This window comes from Trachurus trachurus (assembly GCF_905171665.1).
Source record: "Trachurus trachurus genome assembly, chromosome: 24".
NCBI classification, from domain to species: Eukaryota; Metazoa; Chordata; class Actinopteri; order Carangiformes; family Carangidae; genus Trachurus; species Trachurus trachurus.
Window position 1 is genome coordinate 14,104,797 of NC_139910.1, and position 22,989 is coordinate 14,127,785.

At 41.5% G+C, this 22,989-nt stretch overlaps 1 protein-coding gene across 4 annotated transcripts in view; it reads left to right on the top strand.

The window, feature by feature from the left end:
* Nucleotides 1–22,989, top strand: part of utrn (utrophin) — a 173,565-nt gene that overhangs the window by 143,741 nt on the left and 6,835 nt on the right. For 3 of the 4 annotated variants that reach the window (XM_084001333.1, XM_084001334.1, XM_084001336.1), the window contains 7 exons: nucleotides 1,433–1,544; nucleotides 4,957–5,093; nucleotides 9,801–9,839; nucleotides 10,356–10,421; nucleotides 13,076–13,141; nucleotides 20,121–20,282; nucleotides 21,356–21,593. In XM_084001333.1, coding sequence (XP_083857459.1) covers nucleotides 1,433–1,544; nucleotides 4,957–5,093; nucleotides 9,801–9,839; nucleotides 10,356–10,421; nucleotides 13,076–13,141; nucleotides 20,121–20,282; nucleotides 21,356–21,593 — 820 coding nt within the window. The remainder of the gene's footprint in view (nucleotides 1–1,432; nucleotides 1,545–4,956; nucleotides 5,094–9,800; nucleotides 9,840–10,355; nucleotides 10,422–13,075; nucleotides 13,142–20,120; nucleotides 20,283–21,355; nucleotides 21,594–22,989) is intronic. The other variant, XM_084001335.1, reaches the window with a different exon arrangement.

The following is a 22,989-nucleotide window of genomic DNA, read 5'->3' on the forward strand; positions in this document are numbered from 1 at the left end:
GAGGAGTAGTAGCTCTTCTCCCTGTACATGGGATCGTACAAAAGATTCAAACTGCATTTAAAGGATGATGTCAACAGATGTGTTTACATGTGACAAATGTCAACCCAAGCGCCTCTAATTAGTGGCATTGTTAACAAGCCACCAAACCACATTCAACATGCACCATTTCCTGCGCATGTCTTCCATCATATTTACTTGCAATGTTGAACCTGTCGGCAACAATTAAAGCTTTATGGCCTTTGCTGCAAAATGCCAGTGATACAAAAGACCCCTATTGTGTTTTTATGATAATGTGCGGGATGAATAATGTAAAATTGGACTCTGACCTTTATTTCTGATCCGGCTTTGTTTCTCTTCCTCTCATTTTAAACTCTCTCTGGTCATGTTATTTACTTTTGCTGCACAGACCTGAATGGCTTACTGTTTACAGCAGTTTAGGGAAGTGTTGTGGCCCTCTGTGTGTATTTCATGAATTTATGCCACTTCATTTTATCCCTGCAATGTTTTAAATTCATCTTATATTGATTTTTTTTTTCTTCTGTGTTTGCTCACCCAAAGGCCAAAGCAATATGTGTAATTTGTGCGCACCATATCAACATTTCATGTTCACACAAAGTGTTTACACTATGTGATGGAGTGTTTCATGACAGGTGTTACATAAAAACAATTTTTTAATATGCGAGACGTTCTCACCCCAGAAGACCTGACACACAGGTTCCATTATTAACGAAGTTGTCGGTGGGTAAACTCATTAATTAAGGACCGTCTCTGCACCTTTTGCTGTGAAGGTGAATTAACACCCTCTCCTCGTAGTAATATGCTACATGTCAGCATGTAATGGCACATTTGACTTGGTGGTGTCTTGCGCGCTGTTGCATCCTTTTGATATATGACTCTCTCTCGTAACTCATCAGTCAGCTAACCTTGGGAGAGCCGGAGAGGAGAGAGAGATAAAAGACTTAAGCTATTATGTCTGAATGGCTCCTGTCTCAATTTAGCTGTTAAATGGCCTCCTGGCTGCAGCTGCTGCTGAGGACAACATCCCGACAGTTGTTGTCAAGTTGTTGTGTTTTGGTGGAAATCCAACTGTCTGTCACACTGTCAGCATATTTAGGGTGTGTGTGTGTGTGTGTGTGTGTGTGTGTGTGTGTGTGTGTGTGTGTTTGTGTTGTTGTAGGAGGATTGTGTGTGACTGTGTGGAAATCCATAGCTGCACAGAGTAGCCTGGAGATGAGTCATGATGTTGTAGTGCTACATACATTCACTCTCTCACCCAAACACACACCAACGGGCACCGACCGGCCCTGAGGACATAAAAGTGACATCTACACACACGCCGCACACTTCCCAACTCAACTCATCTCAGTTTTCACCTCCCTCTCCCTCTCTCTCTCCCTCTCTCTCTCTCTCTCTCTCTCTCTCTCTTTTTCAGGTATCGCAGTCTGAAGCACTTCAACTACGATGTGTGTCAGAGCTGCTTCTTTTCTGGGCGCACAGCCAAGGGCCACAAGCTCAACTACCCCATGGTGGAGTACTGCACACCGGTGAGGGAGTAACACACACACACACACACACACACACACACACACACACACACACACACACACACACAGACACAGACGTTGTTCAGCAGCTCATCTCGTATCTCTTTTCCACATGCGCACACACTCCGCTCATCCATTTAATGAAGGCGTACGCATTCACACTTACAGACTGTGGTTAGCTCCTGCCCCATCTTTCATTAATACTGCCCCTCTCCTAATGTCACATAAACCACTGACTCACTCTTCCAGCCCCTGAATATTCACACTCATGTCTCAGGGACTTCTTAACTATTACAGCCCTCAATTATGAGAACACGCTGTTGTCTTAATGACCAAATATTTTGTAAGTCAATGATGTGCGTATGAAGTTCAAGGACATGAACATACTGTAGTGTGGACCTTAGCCTCGTCCTGATTTTGCATTGTGAACTTGCTTTTGCCCTTCAATGTAACTTTATGAGCAGATTTTTATCTTCTCACTGTGGTTAATACAAGTTGACATTACTCTTGTCCCTTGCTTCTATGTCCCATCCGCTTGATTTCTCCCACTTGGCCCATAATCAACCCTCTTGACAGACCTCTGGCTTCATTTGAATTTTTGTGAATAAATGTTCAAACGGTCATGGCTCTCTGAGGTCTTTTTATAATTTCCGCCATAAAGCTATATTTCACTTTACTACCAAGCCGAGAGAAGAATATTAGAGAAGAGAGAGCTCGGCGAAATTGAACATCGCTCTCTTTCTCATTTTGGATCGCACACTAGCAGGCCAACTCCCTTCAGTATTGCTTAACATCAAACTTTGAGTGACTGGAGTGGGGACGTTTCTCATTTCTGTCTTTTAATTTGCTTTTTCAATTTTGCAAATGGGATAGATATTGACTTTGGAGGAGCAGCTGAAGGAAGAAGTGATCACTCTTTCCTGAGTTAAGATGCCCGGCAGCTGCCTGCTATAACTTAAATAAAAAAAACTCAAAACATTATCTTATATTCAGCTTTATTGCAGCTGAAACTGAAAATGTTGGTTAAAATTTCATTTTCAGCCAAAGGGTACAATAATTACTCAGGAGTTTAGTGATGATCAGCTTTATCAGGGAGGGAGGAATGAAACAACGACTAAAGAGTGGAGTTGTTTCCCTCTTGATTCTTTCCACAGCTTGTAGTGTAGCTAAAATCTAAATTATATTTAATCAGTTTTTTTCACAATGTTTATACAATAACACATAGTATGAAAGTTTGTTCATACTACAATCATGTAACCAATAAAAAATAAATACCACATATTTCATTTGCTCAGAATTCAGCCTCAATGTTTCAATTGAGGTTTTTCAAATTCTTGTAAATGGTCTTGATGTTTCTTCTAGAGCCTGATCGACTAAGATTCACTAGATGTGAGCACCAATGAGTTGTTTACATCCAGGCATCGTATATCGGTGTGTCTCTTTGTTGCACAGTAATTGCATCTTTACGTTGTCCTACACTCTCTTAGAGCGGACATCAAACTGACCGGAGCAGCCAGGCGAGGCCGACTTTGTTTAGATGACATTTAGCTGAATTTAAGGGCCTCGCTGATAAAACTGCTCCGATGACACATCTTAGCAGCAGAGATGTGGTCTGTTTGGCAGTGAAAGGCGTTCATGACAGCAGCCTGGAAGCTGCATAGAAGCCTGTGAAAGATGGAGAGCATAAGACAAAAGATTGTACGCACTGATTAGAGGAATATTTGAACTTATCTGCCATAATGTTAAGCTCTTCGCCTGCCAGAAACCAGTCACAGCTTATCACCATCACCGCTTTGAAGAATGACTGGGACAGCAGCACGCTGACCGCAGGCTTTTCAGCATAAACAACTGGGAGACATGTGAGGATAAAGGAGCCAAATACAGGCAAATTATAGAGAGACAGCTTGTGTGGCAGTGCCAAACACCTTAGACTGGAGCAACGGCTTCTGTTCTGCATGAACAATGATGTAAAGCATACAGCCAGATCAATACTCAAATGAATGTGGAACAAAAACCTTGAACAGTTCCTGCTTGAATCACACTAAAAAGCTGCAGTATGATTTCATTATTGCTGTTCATGAACGCTGAATATCCAAACAAACCTACTGTATCAGTCCCAAACTATTAGATGTGTCGAACACCTGAATGTGTAATTCCTATCGGGGTCTTGCCGGGGAAATCAAATAAAAACTTGAACTGAATCAGCTCCTTGTGATATTTTAAATCCTGCAGTTTAACTTTATCCAACCCTTTCCTTTCAAAGTTTTATATTGTTTCTGTTCTATTAAACATAATTACATTTGCCCTCCTCTCCATGTTCAAAAAAAGGGTTTCCATTTTCTATCTTTGAAAATAAAAAGTAATAGTGAATAATGTTGACACAAAAAAAAAACAACAACAAACAAATAGACTTTGCAGAGAGGTACAGATGGGGAGTGGTTTTTGTGAAACTCTCCAATCGTTTATTAAGAAACGTTCTCTCATCTTTGTTGTACTGTTCATTTTATGGCCACAATATTGCTTTTTTATTAGGTTGAGATTTTTATGGGAGTGACATTTTCATAGTTCCAGAGGACTTTGTCAGGGTTATTGAAGAAGCCAGATTTGGTGTTGTGTTCCATTTATTACTGTAATTTCAATCTTTATACCTTTTTTCCTGAGATGAGACACTTGGACTGACTCGTGTTTCCGGTGTCCTTTTTGTCAGAGTGAACTGAGTTGAGTTGTCTCAGCACATCAGGTGGAAACCTGGTGACCTAGTGGTTAAAACAGACATCACAAAACACCAAACTATCTGATTCCACTCAGGCTGGAGGCTGTTAATACATGTCATCCCCACAACTTTCTCTTTCTCTCCCATTGTTTCCTGCCAGAATCTACACTGTCACTATCTAATAAGGCAAGAAAAAAAATGTCCCAAAAGAAAACATATAAGCTCAACAGGAAGGAGCTGACACAAAAAGACACACACATACACACACATACACATCTTCTTCTCCAGCTTTAGCAACATTTTTCTGTAACTGCTGTTAGTTTGCTCAAGCTACCATCCTAAATTATGTGGATTAGTCAATAAGCCAAGTGAACTCAATAGAGTCTGTTCATTCATTCACACATAGCTGTCAACTGTGGGTGTCGTGTGTGTGTGTTCAGCGGTGGTTGTCTGAATCCTCTGCAATAGGATTTTCTCGCCCTCTGGACAGACTGTTGTGGTAATTTGTTGTTGAGCTTGCAAGGCAGATACCGCTTCTGGCAGACAAACACTTTGTTAAGCATCTAATTAACAAAACACGAATGCATATGCTGCTCATGTGTGAATAAGAAACACAAACACCGAAATAAATAACCCCTCTCTCTCTCTCTCTCTCTCTCTCTCTCTCTCTCTCTCTCTCTCTGTGTGTGTCTGTCGTAGACGACGTCAGGTGAGGACATGCGTGATTTCACCAAAGTGCTGAAGAATAAATTCCGATCCAAGAAGTACTTCGCCAAACACCCTCGGCTCGGCTACCTACCTGTCCAGACGGTTTTAGAGGGCGACAACATGGAGACGTGAGTAAACACCCGAGTGTCTTTATGAATGAGAACTGATCTGATTAAATAGAACACATGAAAAACTCATCACACACAGATCGATGTCAGAATCCGTATTGTTTAGTTTTATGTCTGGAGGCAGGTAATATTTATTTACACCTTCCAACTGTCCTAATGCCGCAATAAAAGGAAGGAGAGAGCGTTTCTATCCTCTGCAGTGAGACATACCTGTGAGTGAAGGATGTGGGTGAGGTTTAGTCATGAGAGGAATTTCATTGCTGGATTAGAAAGCAGAACATGAGGGAGGAGGTAATAAAAAAAGAGCAACCCCTCACTCTTCTGTTTTGTAAATGTAAACACATTTTTATTCAGCTGTCATTCATGCGACAAGTGTTACTGTTCTGTATTTTAAAGTTGCACTGCACTGATTTGTTATTACACATTCATAATAGGTCTATATGTCTGGACTCAAGCTCCCAAAAAACAAAAAGATCCTACACTTCCCAAAGTGCAACTTGTTTGTGTCTCTCGTTAAAACCTTCCTGCTTGATATGTCTTTTTTTGAACGTCACGCACCCAGGGTATCTCTTACAACATTTTACCCTCAGAGGCAAGATTATTTAAGCGACAAGTGTGGTTAATATAAATTTTCTTCAACTTGTCAAAGCTTCTCGAGAGCTTTTCACAGTCTGCCCTCTGACTGTTAAATTGACTTGGCATGTAAAATTGGTAGAGTGCTCCTTTAAATATGTCTTATTGTCACATCACCCACTCTGTCATGAATATCCTCAGGTCACAGGTTGTGAAAAGCCTCATGTGGGACGCTCGGCAGCACACACTCACCCCCCTGTGTGTTTCAGAGTGTTAATTGCTGTGTCCCTCGTGCTCTCACACTGTCACCATTTCTTACTTTTTTATGTTTCTCCTTCACTCTGTCATGTCTCTGCCTGTCAGCTGTCACTCAGTCACTCGCGGTGTTACTCTCTGACACCCCCCCCCCCCCTCCCCTCATGCTCCTCCTATGCGAACAAAGTCGTTTTGCATCTTCCGAGCTCTCGGAGATACCCACGCGTACGTTACACACAAACCAAGCGACACACCTGTCCGCCGAGGATAGATTTTCCCACAACATCCAGCCGCACGCAGTCGCCCTCTCAGATGGATTGCACTCCCTCTTTCATCCCTCCCATCCTCTGCCTGTCCTCCTCCTCCTCACCTCCCACCTCGCCCCATTCTCACTTCCTCTCCGCTCTGAAAAATGACTCCTGCAGAGCTGCCCGCCTGATAAATGCCTCTGAAATGCAGAGGAATTGCCGGAGAAACCTGGAGATCTTTTCAAAATATGGCAGAAGGGAATGGAGACTTAGAGAAATTCAGAACTATTTAATGGCTATCATTTTCCTGTCTCGTTTACCATGTTAGGTCTCTGCTGTGAGCTGTTCTCTCTCCACATGTTACCACAGGCTGTGTACTTAAGAGACGGCTTTATGTGCAGAGAGAAGCCTGTATGTGCAATTTTTAGCTTTTAAGCTGTCCATAAGATCAGGCTTAGGCGTATGATCAGTACACCCCATTCATTTTAGACCTATATTGTCACAGTTTATGGCTCTTGTCATCTTCATATGAATGAATAACACTGTGACCTAAATTGAAATGGATTTTTTCTATAATTGGTACAAGGTCTAGTCCCTGCTTAAGAAGAGGAATTATACAGATTAGGTAAACATCACGTTTCACATTTGCTGCCATGTTGCTTGTAATAAGAATGTGATTGCTCCCAATTTTTCAGCCTCAAACGCAGAATACCAACGAACTAAAGACTGGATATCACACTTATTCCAGTTTGTCTCACTGTGTACAACTTTGAATAATATTAAGAGATTTCTTCTTTCTTTCTTTATTTCTTTATTTTATAAATATCCGCCCCAAAACCTCTTTAATGCCTTGTCAGGGTCCATTGGTCGTCTTAACAAAAGGAACTTTTAAAGAAGTTATAATTTTTAAAGTAGTGTAGCAGCAGAAGAGGAAATTAGATTGTCTGCTGTATAATTGGCCTCCCTAATGCACTCACTCCCCGTCTCTCTCCCCTCTCTGCTCTTGTATCATCATTTCTCTGTTTTAATTCCACCCACTCTGTTTTCCTCCACCTTGAGAGAGCAAAACACCGCCCACTCTCACCTCCCACTTCAATCTTTGCTTAATTTCACACCATATAGGATTTTTGATTTGTCACAGCTAAATTTGATAATGTGGAAGAACTATTCTAATGGTTTCCCACACACTTTTTTTTTTTGCCTTTCACCCTGCGTTAGGCCTCGCAGAGAGGTTAATGGGTTTGAATACGGATTAGAAAATTAGAGGCTGACTTTTTTTTCTTTTTTACATGTGCACTTTAACTTTTTGTATATTCATATTTAGTACATGTATTGGTAGATTAATGTACTGAATTAAGGCAGGTAACCCAAAAACATTGGTTAGTAGCAAATTACACTGATAGATTGTATATTTCCCCCCTCAGTCACTCACTCACTCACTCACTCACTCACTCGCTGTGAAGATTGTGTTTTGTGGGGAGGGGGAACAGGGAGAAACGGTGCTAACTGAGACAGAGTGACTACCACAGCATGATGGATCAAATTGATTTTTCGAAGCCTTTCAGGGCATTCACAAAGACCCCCTTCCACCACCTCCACCTCCACCTCCCCTGAAAACACTGTGAAACACATACTGTATGCTTTTGACAAATACATAAAAAGATGAGAGAGGACATCTAATCTTTTGGCAGTTTCTTCACTTTCTTCTGAATCAGTGCTTCAATTTATATATTATTTTTTCAAGTAGCCAGGTGGAAACACAGAAGTCCAAGTAGCAAGGTTTGGTGACATTGTATTAGCCAGTCTTTCAGAAGAAAAAAAAAGGCCTCTTGATGGGTTCTTATTGCTCATATGTTTCCATTTGTTTACTCCAGTCACCATCTTTAGTGTCGACTGATCCTTTGTGAACTCATTCAGATCTGTATTAAATCCAAAGGCCGAGATGGAGAAGCACCACATTTTTTTCATTCTGCAGACCACTGACCTTGCTTATTCATGTTCTGAATACTTAGATTTGGACATAATAAGCCACCAAAAGCATTTTTTTCATAATTGAGGCATTTAAAAGATATTAATAAGAGCCAGACTGATGGTGATCTCTTATGAAGAGTATTTTTAATTTTAAATTCATTGTAGCCATGAATTTCGACAGCAGCTGGCTGTGTTCAGACTTATACCGCTACTAGTGGAAATGAAGCTCTGCTCCTTTATTGTACTTCAGCAAGCACATGCAGCCACATTTATCAGACCCCAACTACTCTCAAGGCCTCTACTGTTGTGATTTACCTCCCTCACTCTCACCTTTCCTTCACTCATTTTTTTCCACATTCTTCATTTCCAGTTCCCTCTCCTTCCCATCCTCCCTCTTCGTTGCTGCAGATTACCTCTGAAGTGCACTCATCTGATAGATAGAATTATGTCATACGTCAAGTTATGTGGGACAAATTTGGGTGAAAGGAAAACAATCTTCACACCAAAAAGCTATCAATTTTTGGCAAAGATGAGAAACGACATCACCCTCCTGAAAAACAAAAGGAACACACTGACTGTTCCCTCTGGCGAAGATGTCGGTGGGGGCGTAAAATGCTGCAGCTTTAGCTCTCAGTAGTTAGCTCAGTCTGCCCCGACGACCCCGATTTCTCTTTTTCTCTCACTCCCTCGTTTTTTTATAAACTCCTTTCTGTCTGGATCTCCTGCTACATTTCAAATTCTCCTCGCAGCTACAGAAGTGTGACTACACTGTTGCCCTGCTGTGAGAAACATAACCGCCGTGCCACGCGTCTCCCTCAGAATTTTCCTGCTTTAATGTGGGAAGAAAAGCGTGAGGCGAAAGAATGTCAACCTCGACTGTTATCTTACCAATTTCTAGCCAGCCTCCTCCACAAATTTCACACATTTCTTTGTTTTCATGAGATAAGAAGGTGTCCTATTTGTTTACAAGTAACAATTTATGCTGTGCTTCTCCAAGAATAGCAACAATTACCACAGACTGGAAACTAGAAACTTAAAAAGACTTGATGAAACTAACGCCCGCATTCTGCTTTGTCATATTTTATTTCCAAAAAAGAGCAGTTAGCCTCATTTTCTGGGATCTCATGGTGTGTTTCAATTCTACTTTCATCACATAATGGACTCAATAAGAGATTAACCAGAAAACAGGTTCTGTTGTATGTATGTTTTTTTCTGGCACACTATTTCAGTAAATCCCACCGTAAATAAATGAGAAAAAGGAATGAATTTGGGCCATATCATTCTGTATGCAAGATAAATTAAAAAAACAATTAAATGAAATGTGTGTGTGACTGCAACAATGTCAGCTAACACACTCAACCTTTTCCATGCGATTTGTGACACACACATACGCACACAATCTGCCTGTCAACCTACATATTCTGTGTCACCGGTCTATTCTGAAGGATTTACGTAACACAAGAAGAGACCATGTGTTCCACCTGCTTTTACATGCTGTCCCTGTGTGAGAGAGTTACACAGGCTCTTCCTCCACATGCTGTGTTTTTGTTTCTGACCCACTGAGTGGATTTGACCCCCTTTAAATGTTTTGTGGTACCTTTTTACTCCCCTTCCCTCCTTCCCTTGCCTCCCTCCTTCCCTCCCTCCGATTCTCTTACAGTCCCGTCACCCTCATCAGCATGTGTCCGGAGCAGTATGAGTGAGTATACACGCCACCAGAAACTACACCTCGTCCCCGGACTGGAATGCCTTTTAAGAAACACCTCCTTTTTTTACTCTTGTTCTCTCCTCACTCACCTCCCTTTGCGTCCTCCTCACACTAACTAAGCCATGACTGCACTGCATGTTGCCTGCCTTCCCACCCGCCTGCCTGATCCACTGACTGTACGTGCAAAAAAAAAAAAAAATACCCAAAAAACCCACTCACCCACTGTCTCTTCACCGTCACCACCTTCTCCTCACTGAAGCATCCAACTAGCTTTCAGTTGCTCATCCCAGCAGCGGCTGTCAAAAACCACCCGACCGCTCCGTAGATCATCCTGCTCTCCTATTTCTCTCCCTAGGATCATCAGATTTGTTTTCTAGGTGATGTTGAGAAGGGTCATTAGGTTGTTTGCGAGCGACTGTGTGTGCATGTGCCTGTGAATCTGTGTGCTAATGAGGTTGTGTGAGCATGCCGGATCTCATTCATCTCCATTACCCCATTCATTTCCAGGCTGTCCCAGTCACCTCAGCTCTCTCATGATGACACCCATTCCAGGATAGAGCAGTATGCCAGCAGGTATGCACTGCACTGCATTTCCCAATCATCATCTCATCATATCAGACGCCATAAAGCATACACATAAAGTAGTGCTAACTGCATTTAAATGCTTCACATTAAAGTTTTTTCAAAGGAGGTTAAATCGAAATTTAAATTAAATTAAATAAATTGAAATACTATGACCTGGACAAATGAGAATATGCACCGGCCTCTTCACATTAAAGAAAATCTCAGGAGCTTCATTATAGGAGGGGAAACACACTTTAACACTTTAACGGCCACACCAGTGTTTTTGTACATTTTAGATTTACTGAAAATAAATAAATCTTATAGTTCAAGGCCATTTTCTGTTCTGTTTTTAAATATTTCCATACTCCAAGCCACATTTGCCTTCAATCTGCATTTAATGCAAAACTATGTAAGTGCAATCTGATATTGACAACAATGAGCCAGGAACATGACAACCAAATCAAATTTCCACACAATGATTTTAAAAGCATGAAATACACAGAGAACAGCGGCAGCGCTAAAGCTACAGAAAATCACATTAAACAAGGCTGTATTATGCTGTATTAAAGGATCAGCAGAAATGTATAAATGTATAAAAATGTGGTTTGCAGGAGATGGAATGACATCAAATGAAAACCAGAAACTTAATTTAGTGTCATTACATGTCTCTGTTGTGTATTATTGAACTGTGGAGCTGGGTTGTGTTTGAAGTAGTTCATGCGATGCTTTGTGCGACCCTGTCGGAAATCAAATGTGTTTACAGCTGTTCTAAATGGCCACAGTAGAAAGCAAGGTGAAAAGCCAACAGAGCTTTTGAGCGTTTGAAAGTAGTAGGTTTTAAAAGCTATTCACTCCTCTGAACAACACTCCTGAAGACGCACACTGGCAGCTTTATTCTGCCCAGTATAGCCTGAAGGCCGTCATATAAACAGAGATACTGTTAAGTATCTTAATTAGTTGCTTCTGCATTATATTTGATTGTGGTAAATAACTCTCTTTTCTTAAGCCACTCTGCTTTTTGCTTTTTGCTCATTACAAAATGAAACTGATCTCACACTGACACTTGAAGCTCAGAATGGAACACAAACGAAGCCTGTTCTGCCAGCATCTACCAAAATATCCTGTTATTATTATTTTTTTTTTTTTCAAATCTGTGCTGGCTCTATTGAGCTGAATCATTATAAAGACAGAACAAGGGAAGTATATGGGATGCCGTTTGTTTTTTTCCACTAAATTGGAGAGGAAAATAAACATTTGTAAAGTGCAAAATTTGAGACCAGTTTCACCATTCAGTGATAAGTCTGGAGTTGGTATTGTTGTTGCAAAATTATTATTTTTTTAAAGCATAAATCCATCATATGAACTTTTTATTATGCTCATAGTGGAAAAATGCATAGAAACTTGCTATTTTGTGAGTTCTGAGTGCAAAGAGAAAAGTTGTCAACAACAGCAACCATAAAATACCCTGTTAAACTTTGTGCATCTGCTTTTCTCTTAAGTCTTCCCATACATTAAATGTCGGATGACTGTCAAAGCTCAGTGAGAGAACTCAGAGAACACACAGCCACCCACCGCTACGGCTGGTGACATAATGGATTTGCTGCTGAGATCAGAGTTGCAACAGATCGGCCCAAAAGCTGTTTTCAACCGCCCACTTCGAAATGACACTGGCGCGCACATCAACACACACCCATGTACACACGGTGTATGAGCTGCATTTAATCACTGCCAACATCGCACAGACTAATGCTCCCCTGCACTGAGACTGAAAACCTGTCATATTTGATTTTAAGATAAGTCTGAATATAAAGATCCACAAGTATCACAGTCACATAAATCCCATCTCGTCACTGAATGAATCTCTAATAAGTCCTGAGCTTATCTTCTCTGAACCGGGCAAGGGTTACCTGTGTCAGAACAGACCCCAGTGTGTCCTTCCACACAAGGTTTAATTATGGATGGTCTTGTGATGCACAGAGCTGCTCTGTGTGTCCTGCAACCTTCCACCGGTCACACACAATTAACCTTCGCTCAGTGTTTCCTGCTGCGTCGTTTTATCAGCAATGACACAGGCATGACTTACTGTTTTAACTGAGCTTTAGATGCTGACATTATAGATTGTGGCATAGCCTATAGATTTGCATGGACAAATGCGCACAATGATAGGATTTGACTGGTGAATCTCTTCCCAGCGCCGCCCCCCCTTACAGTATATTCTGTTGTAGTTCAGTTTCACCCCAAAGGATATTTTGTGGATCATATTATTCATCTGCGGGACAACCTTGGTGCTGCTGTATTATAGAGTTTGCTGAATACAAGCTGTGATCAGTGGGAGTCTGCCTCATTAGCATGGCTCCTCTGTGTGGATCTGTGACCAGAAATAATACAAAAACGCTCCTGTGGACAAAATGCATTCACGTATTAGTACACAGTCTTTGTATGCATGAAACGTGGCCATTGTAATCTTGTTTTTGCAAAACAAAAAAGAATCATTTGTCATTTAACCTGCTTAGAGACGTCACTAAATTTTTAAAATCGTAATTGGGGTCCTGCTGAGGGACCGAGATCCTCATTTGTTTACACTGATGTTCTGCATTTTAATGAGGTGAAACCAGCTTTTAAATGTTTAAATTTTAGTCCCTAATGCTGCTTTTCTTTCCTAGGTTGGCCCAGATGGAGCGCTCCAACGGCTCCCTGCCCACAGACAGCAGCTCAGCCACAGGAAGCATGTAAGTCACCGTTTGTTATTTCTGGCGTTTTTGATTTGTTTATTTTTGTTTTTAACATTTTTGAAGTTTTCTGCAACACCAGCACATGTTCCCTTCCGCATTCTTTCGCAAACACATTCACACAGATTTCTTTATTTTTACAAATAAAGTTTATTTACAGTGACGAACTTGTTCCAAAAAGTCAAGAGAAATTCTCTTGTACATGTTATTTGATATTTCCTTTCATTACAATGCTAAGACAGCTGCAGCTTCACTGTTTACCTGTCAAAGACCCCAATACATACCTTCTCTGGCTTCCGTGCATCAAAACCAGTCAAAGCAATAACAAGGTGGCTTCCTGAAAAGAGATCAAGGTGTGTGTGAGGAAGCTGAGAGAGAGGGAGGGAGGGAGGTTTTGATAGTGGGGAGAGAAAAAAAACAATGGGATGTGGTTGAATACATCGGGAAGGAGAGGACTTCGGAAGAAATGTGATGGATTAGAGTGCCAACAATGAACAGTGAGAGTGATCAGTTTCAGGATTTCCAATAACGACCAGTTATCTTTGATCAGCAAGATGGGAACGTGGCGGCTAACTTGAAGAAGGAAAGAATGAGAAAAAAGGTGTGTGTGTGTGTGTGTGTGTGTGAAGGCACGTGTATGTCTTGCACAGACCATTCAGGCTGAGGAGAGCATCAGTTTCTTTTTCTTAGCTCAGATCCTGATCAGGGGAATGAGCTCTAGAGGCTCAAATACCCTCTGAGAGCACACACACACACACACAGGCAGGCAGGCACACACACGTGACACACATGTTCTTGTCCTGATCTCAAGATTTCCCAGATCATAGATCATCTTAATAGATTTGAACATTATCCACGTGTGTATGCATGTGTGAAATTAATTTGTGAATTAGAATGTAACAGATACAGAGAGGGTGTGGATGATTTATTTATTTATTTATTTATTTATTTATGTATTTATTTATTTATTTATTTTTATCTTAACATCAGTTTCCAGTAGCACAAAGAGAGTACCACAAAAGAGAGAAGGAGAGCAAAAAGATTCCCTGTATGCCTCCTTAAAAGAAAGGAAGTTTTGCGGCCTTTAAAAAGGAAATTCATTAAAAAGGAATATTGACAACACAATGGTGGAAAGGCGCAGGGGACGATGGTTAAACCTCCGAGAGTCTGCTCTGAAGATGAAGTGGAGCTTCATGCGGTTGTAGGTTGCCTCCCTTGCTGATGCGTGTGCATCATGTGGACCACTGCTCCCACACCACACCTTCTTCTCACCTCGCCTCTTAGCTTTAGAGGCGGAAGGTGTTCAATTCAAAGACTCCCAGAAGGAACAGGTCTGCGCTCTCTCTCTCTGTGTTCAGCTGATCAATAGGAGGACAGAAGAATAGAAAGACAAAAAGTTTTTGGTGAGCAGAGGGAAGGTGGAATCAGATGTGGATTTATTTTCCTCTCAAAGCTTTCGTAATGCGGGACAAACACATTATCCCCACTCCTCCTTCCCTCTCGCTTTTGTGCTTTGTACTCGGGCTTATTTAAGAGAAGAAGCCATTATCTTTGCCGGCTCTGAAGCAGCGCTGACTCTGGTACACTGAAGTCTCTATAGCACTAATGAGGTGAGGAAGATGAGGGTTTGATGAAGGCTAATGGTTTTAGCGGCAGAGGAGAAAAAACAACCGACTAGGGCGCATTTAGAGCATACAGTAATCATAGTTCTCCCGCTTTCTCTCACGTCCACATCAGTGTCATTTCTCTAAGTCTTGTACAGTACACCACTCGTCTGCAAAACAACAACAGCTACACAATGTACTGTAGCTGTGAAGATGAAAAGAGCACAGTCCCTCCAGAAAAGGGAAATTTAAATGCCAATCATAAAAGATAACTAGGACAAGAATATTTCTCCAGAACATCTTTGACAAGAATGGCTTTGTAGTCATAAAGGATAAAGCCCAGTATGGCACCTATGTGTGTACAGCAGGCTTTAAAAATGCATACAATGTCCTTTTTCTGCAACACAATACCCATATCTGATTATTAGGTCATTTAAAATGAATAACCAAGCTCTCCATGGGGAGCTCTGCAGTCTGTAAAATGATATAAACTTTTTTTATTGTGCTCTTAACAGTACTAATTGGAAAGGAAGTGAACTACGTCCAATTTGTCTGCTGTTTTAGATTGTTATTGCTCTTTTTGTGCAGGATAATTATGTTATTGCTCTTTTTGTGCAGGATAATTAACTTATTAGAATTGATTATCCACACTCTGGCTCTTAATTTGAACAAAGAGCTAAATAATGTTGAGATCTTTGTGATGATTTTTTTTTAGTGTTGTCAGTACAGCCAACTTATTCTCCTATAATAGTTTTAGAGTATGGTTAATATAGATCTCTTAGCAGTGTTTTATCATAAATGTGATGACATTTAAAAAAAATAATTAATTTGCATTAGATTTAAAATTAGAACTGGCTGTTCTTAAAAGGCCATAATCAGCCAGTAGCTCTGGTTTTACACTCCAATGTGTTCATTAAGGCCGACTTTTAAGGAAAAAGTAACTTTGTAAAAAAAAAAAAAAAAAAAAAAAGAGTTATTGTGCTTTGTAGATACGGCTACAGTAAAACACCACCCCCCAGCCATATCTCTGTTGAAAGGATGAAGCTGTACGTTGCACTGTCAGACTTCTCAGCTAAGAAATAACTCGCCTTCCTCTTCCTATTTTTTTAATGCCTTTGGTTTGGAGTGTTTGATTGTCTTTCCTCTCTTTTCGTGAGATTTATTCTTTCCCGCCTACAGCTGATTCCACACAAGCCTCTTTTGTCTATCACCCTGCTCCATCTGGGTGTTTGTGAGGACACACAGACACACAAATGATCGCCCCAGTGTGTGATGGCCGGGACAGTAGAAGGTGTCTTCCTTGGCAGCGTCTGGTCACATAGTGTAACATGGATGGTTGCGTTAGCCAATTACATGCATGTTTGACTTTTGGCTTGTATTTCCTCATCTTTCAAAGCCTGCAAACACTGATGTGGACTCGCTGCCAGCTGTGCAGTGATATCAATAATTAGTGTGTGTGTGTGAGAGAGAGAGAGAGAGAAAGAGCGAGCGAGCCCCGGAGATAAAGTGTGTGAGTGTGTGTGTGTCTGCTTACGTCATTTTTGTCCTCCCTTATCTAAAAGGGAATCCTTAATAAGGAAGTCGTGATGCCTGTTTTCTCTGACCTCCAGCACAATGTTGTCATCAGCCGAGGACCGAGACTCCCCTCATCCTTCTTTTCACTCTTTTTTTGTCCGGTTATCTCTCGCTTTCCAGTCTTTCCCCCAGTGCTGTCCCTTTTTGTTGTCTTTCATATTTTGTCCTTTATTCCTGTCCCCTTTAATTTCTCCAGCCCCTTTTCTTTCGAAACCTCCCTTTCATCAACCCCTCCCGCCCTCTCCCTTTCTCTTCTCCTCCTTTCATCATTTTTAGCTGTAGTCTAATCATGTTTTATCTTTTAGCCCAGGCAACCTCAGATTAAACACTAAGCACAGAGGTAAACACAGAAATACTATTTTTTGAAGCCCTGTGTTGTAAACAAGACACCTCACAATGATCAATCACCAAATATGGGAGTCTCATAGAAAGAGAGGTTTTAACATCCCACAAGAGGGGAATAGAAGTAGCTTCTGCCCTCCTTTCATCCTCTCCCTTCTTTTTCTCCCGTATTGCCAATTTCCTTGTTTCTCTTTCTTTATCTCTCACTCTTCCTCTCCAAGCTCAGTCTACATTGATATGCAGTGTGAGAGGCGCCGCTTGCTTTGCGATATATTAGCGCCCGGAGACTATTGTTGTTGTGTAAAGACTGTAAAAAGTTCCCTGAGCTGTGTCCTCCGCTCACCCTCACCAAACACAACACTCGTCCTCACAATGCATCACAGCTAATAGCCTCTCCATTCATCGCCATTATTCACATTTAATTCCTCTTCCACACGGATGCTCTCTTCCTCTATCATCCCTTTCTTCTCCCTGTCCCTTCATCTTCCACCACCACACTCTCTTAGCCTCCAGTCCTTTCACTGTACTTCCTCTTTGTCCCAGTATTCCAGTATTAGCCAGCCAGCTCGACCCCCTGTAGTCCCCATTTTCACATGTAATGATCCCCTCCCCACTGTCCTGTGGGCTCTCCTGCCTGCCAGCCATAATGTCCTCTGCAGCATCCTCTTGCCAGGGACCTGCCTAATTGGTCACTCACTGTGGAGGACCCCCCTCCCCCCCTCTACCTCCTTAATCCCCTGGCCCCAGCATGCAATACTGCCACCTTTTCCCAAACCTAACGTTCTTTAAAGCAGCTAAGCCTTTCTTCATCATCCCTGTCAGTACAGTGGCAGTGTGACATCCAGCTTCCTGTCTCTGCCAGCCTTCTTTATGTCATTTATCAGCAGCTCAGCAGTCCCAGTGTGGCTTCAGTCTCCACGTTCAAGAGAGATTGATGAATAACTACATTCATCTGTGCTTAAACTGTAGCTTAAGATATGAAAGAGTTTTAAGAAAAACTAGAAAAGTTAGAGTTCTGTAATAATAAAGCTATACATAAGTTATGACTGGGTGAAAAAAAAAACTCTTGGAAGGAACTACAGTATATGTGTGTGTGAGAGCTACTGGTTAAAGGAGATTTAAAAAAAAAAAGAAGAAGAAGAAGAAGTTAAAGAGGAACTCTGCAGGATTTGTATCTTAACTATGCTTCATTTTTTATCTTAATTAAACAGCTTTGGAGTAATTGTGATGGTTTAATAAATGACTTAACTTGTTCAGAGGGAGAATGGAGGCTCTCTGCCTTCCAAGTGCGAGTCACTTATTGCGTCTCTTGGCTAAAAAACAACTTTGCAAGATAGAGGCCGCCCCCCGGTGTGCCAGCTCTCTTCTCCGTGCACTGCGACACAAACGCGCCCCGTATCCCATAATCTCTTGCTTATGACAGATTAAACTACACAAATATACACGTTGTAACATCCTTTATGATACTGTATAACGTTATCTACCACCCTATTGATTGATTTCTCGCTGGCTTCATTGTAAACAAATGCACATGGCCAGGACGAGGGTTAGCAAAACAGAGGAAAAGCGACCGGACTCAGTTCCTTTTTAAATGTTTTTTGTTTTTAATGGAGAGTTCGGAGAGGTCCAAAACTTCTTTCAAAGGTGATTTTATATGTTTTTTTTTATATCAATGGTGTCTTTCCTATTTGCAAAAAAAAAGGAAAACGAAAAATTTAATCCTAAATGCACATTTGACGTAAATCCCACTCTTAAAAGAAAGAAAATACTCAAACTTGTGCTTCAAATCCCAGAATGAACTAAAAATCCCTTTCCTCTTCAACACACATGGCTTGGCATATTGTTCCTTTAACGTGAAGAGGTGAAATCCTCTTTCTCTGTACCTTTTCATTAGCTCTACGCTCCCCCCAGTCCTTGGTCACAAAATAGTATAATTACTGTCAACGCTGAGAAAAAGCTTCCTATTCGTAATGACTCTTATTATGTGTGTGCTGATAATGACATTCTGAATATTTGCTGAATACTCATTGATTGTCTCCCATGGTGCAGTTCAAGGGTGTCTTATGTTAAACTTCACGTTCCAGTTTGTCAAACTGCTCTCCGGAGCGTATTTGATTAACTCACTCATTATAACTAAGGATTATGCACTCAGTTATGGTCTCGCCCAGATAAGAGTGAGTGAACTTTATAGCAAGTCGATGTATTTTAAAAGGCGCTTAAAGTACACTTATATCAAAAACTTGTAGCTTAAAAAAATACAAATAAGTGCTTATTCTTGATCATGTTTTGTCTGCTTTTATGTGACATAAGGGAAGTTAATCTACCTAATCAAATGGTAAAATTATCACTGAAACAGCTCATTTTATTTTACCATAACACGCACAGTTGTTTTCTGTAATGATGAGTCATAAGCAGTATTTTTGATGTTGCCGTGCTCCCAGATCTCAGCAACCTATTCAATATTTCTATGTAATAAAAATATATTGCCTCTACTTTTAGTATCTGAAGCAATAGCAGACAGTACATTCATCACCAGGTTTTTGGCTTCATGTTGATACAGATATATTTGTGTTAATGCTGCATAATCGCAGCATATAAATGCTGAATGACAGTCTGAGCATAGGCGGGCATTTCAACTGGCCGGATTCATGAAAAATGTCAAAATAGAATTAGTATTGGATAGAAAGTCACATGTGGAGCTACCATGCCACTAAACTGTCTCACCCAAGTCTATTTCAAGCTGTCAGGCTGGGTGTGGAACTGGCAGTCACTTTAGAAGTGGAAGGGACTTTTTAAATAACCTGCCATCCTGTTTTTTTGTTTGTTTTTTGTTTTTTTCCCATGTGTAAGGTTTTCAGGATTTAGTCTTCAAGGCTCTGGTTGTGTTTAAGAATGACGGTGACAGCGGGGATTTTGCATGACTTGCTAGCCTCCTTCAGATAACTTAGATAACACATAAAGAGACAGGCAGACACACATGAACAGAAACACAAGAGCAGACACCACACCTCCTCCCTCCACATCTTTCCATCTGTCTGCTCCTTCCACCATCACACCGCCTTCCTCTTATTCCAGTTATCAGATGGTAAAGACTGACACATCTATGTTCCACCAGGGATTGTGGAGCTTATAACGTCACAGACCTACAATAGCTGAAGATCTTCCATATCGTGGCAGCTCGCGCAGTCTTTGTTTAGATTACAAGCTTGGAAGCTGCTGTTTTTGTTTGTGTTGCTGTCTTCTTTTTTCACATGTGCATTTGCTATAATCTTATGCTTTTTGATGTGCTGTGAACCTGGTTGATGCAAAAGATGACAATGGAAACCCTACTGTGGCATCGGTTCATCTATTTTACAAGAAATAAGTGCTGAAATAAGCCTAGGAAGCGAAGTGATGCAACAGGGACAAAGACGACTGGGTCCTCAGCGCTCACATAACTCTTGATTTCTTTCCCACAGGGACGACGAGCATGCCCTGATCCTGCAGTACTGTCAGACGCTGGGAGGGGAGGGCTCCCCGTGCAGCCAGCCTCAGAGTCCTGCTCAGATCCTCCAGGCTGTGGAGAGGGAGGAGCGAGGCGAGCTGGAGCGGATCATCGCTCGTCTGGAGGAGGAGCAGAGGTAGGGCATCAGACTGAGCTGGGCTGAGGCTTAGGAGACAGGGGAAAGAAGTTATGTTTGGACAACCTTCAAGATCAAGAGGAGATTATTAACACTGAGATTACTGAACTCATTTCTGCTGTACGGAAACGTGGAAATGCTCTGGTTTTCCTTTCATCATCACTTTTACTGTTTACTTCACAGTTTCCTGGTCTTATCTGAGTATTTTTGCACATTCTGTCACACTTCCCGTCTCGGAAACCAGGTTCTTTCCCCGGTTTGATTAGTAAATGGACATGGCTTAGAGACAGAGTCACTGTACGACGATCCATTGTTGCAGAGATGCTTTTGCACAGCCAGTGGCTCGACTGGAGTGATTTAACACTGATTATCCACATACACAGGCGCTCCGGGAGAGCGAGGGGGAGAGAGAGAGAGAGCGAGCTTCACTGCCAGGCTCATAAATGCCAACTTAAGTAAAGCACTGCAGCTTATGGTTCTGCACTGGGAGAGTGGGTGGGTGGGGGGTGGTGGGGGTGGGGGTTTGGCGAGGGGTCCCTTTGTGTTTGTGTATCCACTTCAAATGGGATTTCACTGAGAAAGAAGAGGTAAACATGAGAGGGGTGTTTTTTTTTGTGGCACCCCACTGTTGGAGCTGTTTTGAGGAGGAAGCATTTGAAAGCTCTGTTTGAGGGTCCTTCAGGAATTGTAAAAAATAAACAAACAAACAAAATAACGACAACAACACTGAATCACATATTTGTAATTATTATTTAATCATAGGAAAGAGAACATGAAAGAGGAATCCCATCAGGGGCGAGTGGTTGCATTATGCCCAGGCTCCTAGGAATCTAACACTGTCAAACTAATGTTACAAATGACTACAAAGTCCTTCTACTTAACAAGTATGCAAAATATGATATAAATATATTAATTAAATTAATAAAAAATGTATCTAATGAGCTGAATGTAAACAAAAATATACAGTGCATACATCTTTGTATAAAAATAAAACAAAATGATCACATACAGTATGTGGTGTATATGCATACCTGTGACACATATGTGTTATGCTACCACTCCTTATTACCCAGGACCCTGCAGAGGGAGTACGAGCAGCTGAAGGAGCAGCATGGCCAGCGGGGGGCCCCTGCTGGAAGCTCCTGGGAGTCCGAGGGCCAGTCCGGCCACCCAGACGAGGCCGATCTCCTAGCCGAAGCCAAGCTGCTACGACAACACAAAGGCCGCCTGGAGGCCCGGATGCACATCCTGGAGGAACACAACAAACAGCTGGAGTCTCAGCTCCACCGCCTCCGACAGCTACTGCACCAGGTGACATAACATTGATTTGTTGGACGGTTTTATCTCTGAGAAGCCACAGGTTGTTGCGGAGAGGGGGCACAGATAGATATACATAGACTCGTGTGTTGTCAAAATAGTCATTCCTCAGATAGAAAAAGGAAGCACTCGGGGTTGTTTCTTGGTGTTGTGCATTTCTCTTTGACAACTGCAAAGTGGGCTGGTTGGAACTGCTGCGGTGAAGAGGCCATTTGCAGAAAAAAAAATGTATGTCGTGTTGTTGCTCAAGAGACTGAGAAGAACATGAATAAGGACTTAAGACCTCAAGTGGCATAATTGTAATACCATGATATAAAGGCTGGTTAGTGGCATTTGTCTGCTTTAAAAGGAGGTCTTCGTAAGTGAGTAACAACTAAAGTAAGCGCACTTTGGCTAGATAGTTTCAAAGTTGCACCAATATCTGTCAAAAGCAGTATCAACACAAACAGTCACAAGTTGAGACGAGACAAAACAACAATGCAGCTGCAAATTAGCAGCAAAAAGGGAAACTGAACGTTATTGCATAATGACAAGCTAACGTAATATAACCCGTCTTTGTTGCAGGGTTTTTACGGGTGATTCACATCCACTTGCACTTTTGGATACATAAGTGAAAAATTAATTATTGTTTTCTTGTCGAACTACCATTTTGCAGCCTTTTAGCACAGCACTTATACAACTGTGACTTTGTAAGTTTATGTCTGCCATTTATTTTTGCCTTTTCTTTCAGTTCATTAGGCGTGTTGTTGAGGAGCAGCAGGGCAGTAATCACAGTTCACAGACTCGCAGTCGCACACAGCAGCTGGCAGAGCCGTTTCAGTGCAATTCATAGAATAAGTAAAAAAAAAATTAAAAAAAAGCCTAATTTTAAAAGCGAAACACTCACACAGGCCTCCAGTTAATTGAAAGGAATCATTCGCAGTCATTCAAATAAATCATTGACGTTAATACGTACTGGAGCACGTATTAATCCTCACCTCAACAACCACACAAGTCCATAGGCGAGACGTGCCAGCCCATCAGTTTTTTATCTTTACTGTTTTGTGCCTTTGAACAATAACACCTTCTCATCAACGGTCAGATTAGATCCTAATCAAATCATTACCATTCCATGCAGGAGTCCTGCAGCCGTCTCCCGTCCCTCTATCAATAACTTCCAGATTTGTTTATGCGCAGCCTAATTGCTCATTGAGGTTGGACTGTTTGTGCCAAGTGAGAAATGCACAACCCTCAAGCCAAACAAACAGCAATCCTGACAAATCAGACTGAGCAAACACAGGGGCAGGTATTGGCTCTCTGGAAGCTGTGGAGCTGAAGGCACAGTAATAACTCACAACAAATATGGCCCAAGGAAGCCTGCTGATGTGACTCTGCAGATTTTTAATGGATG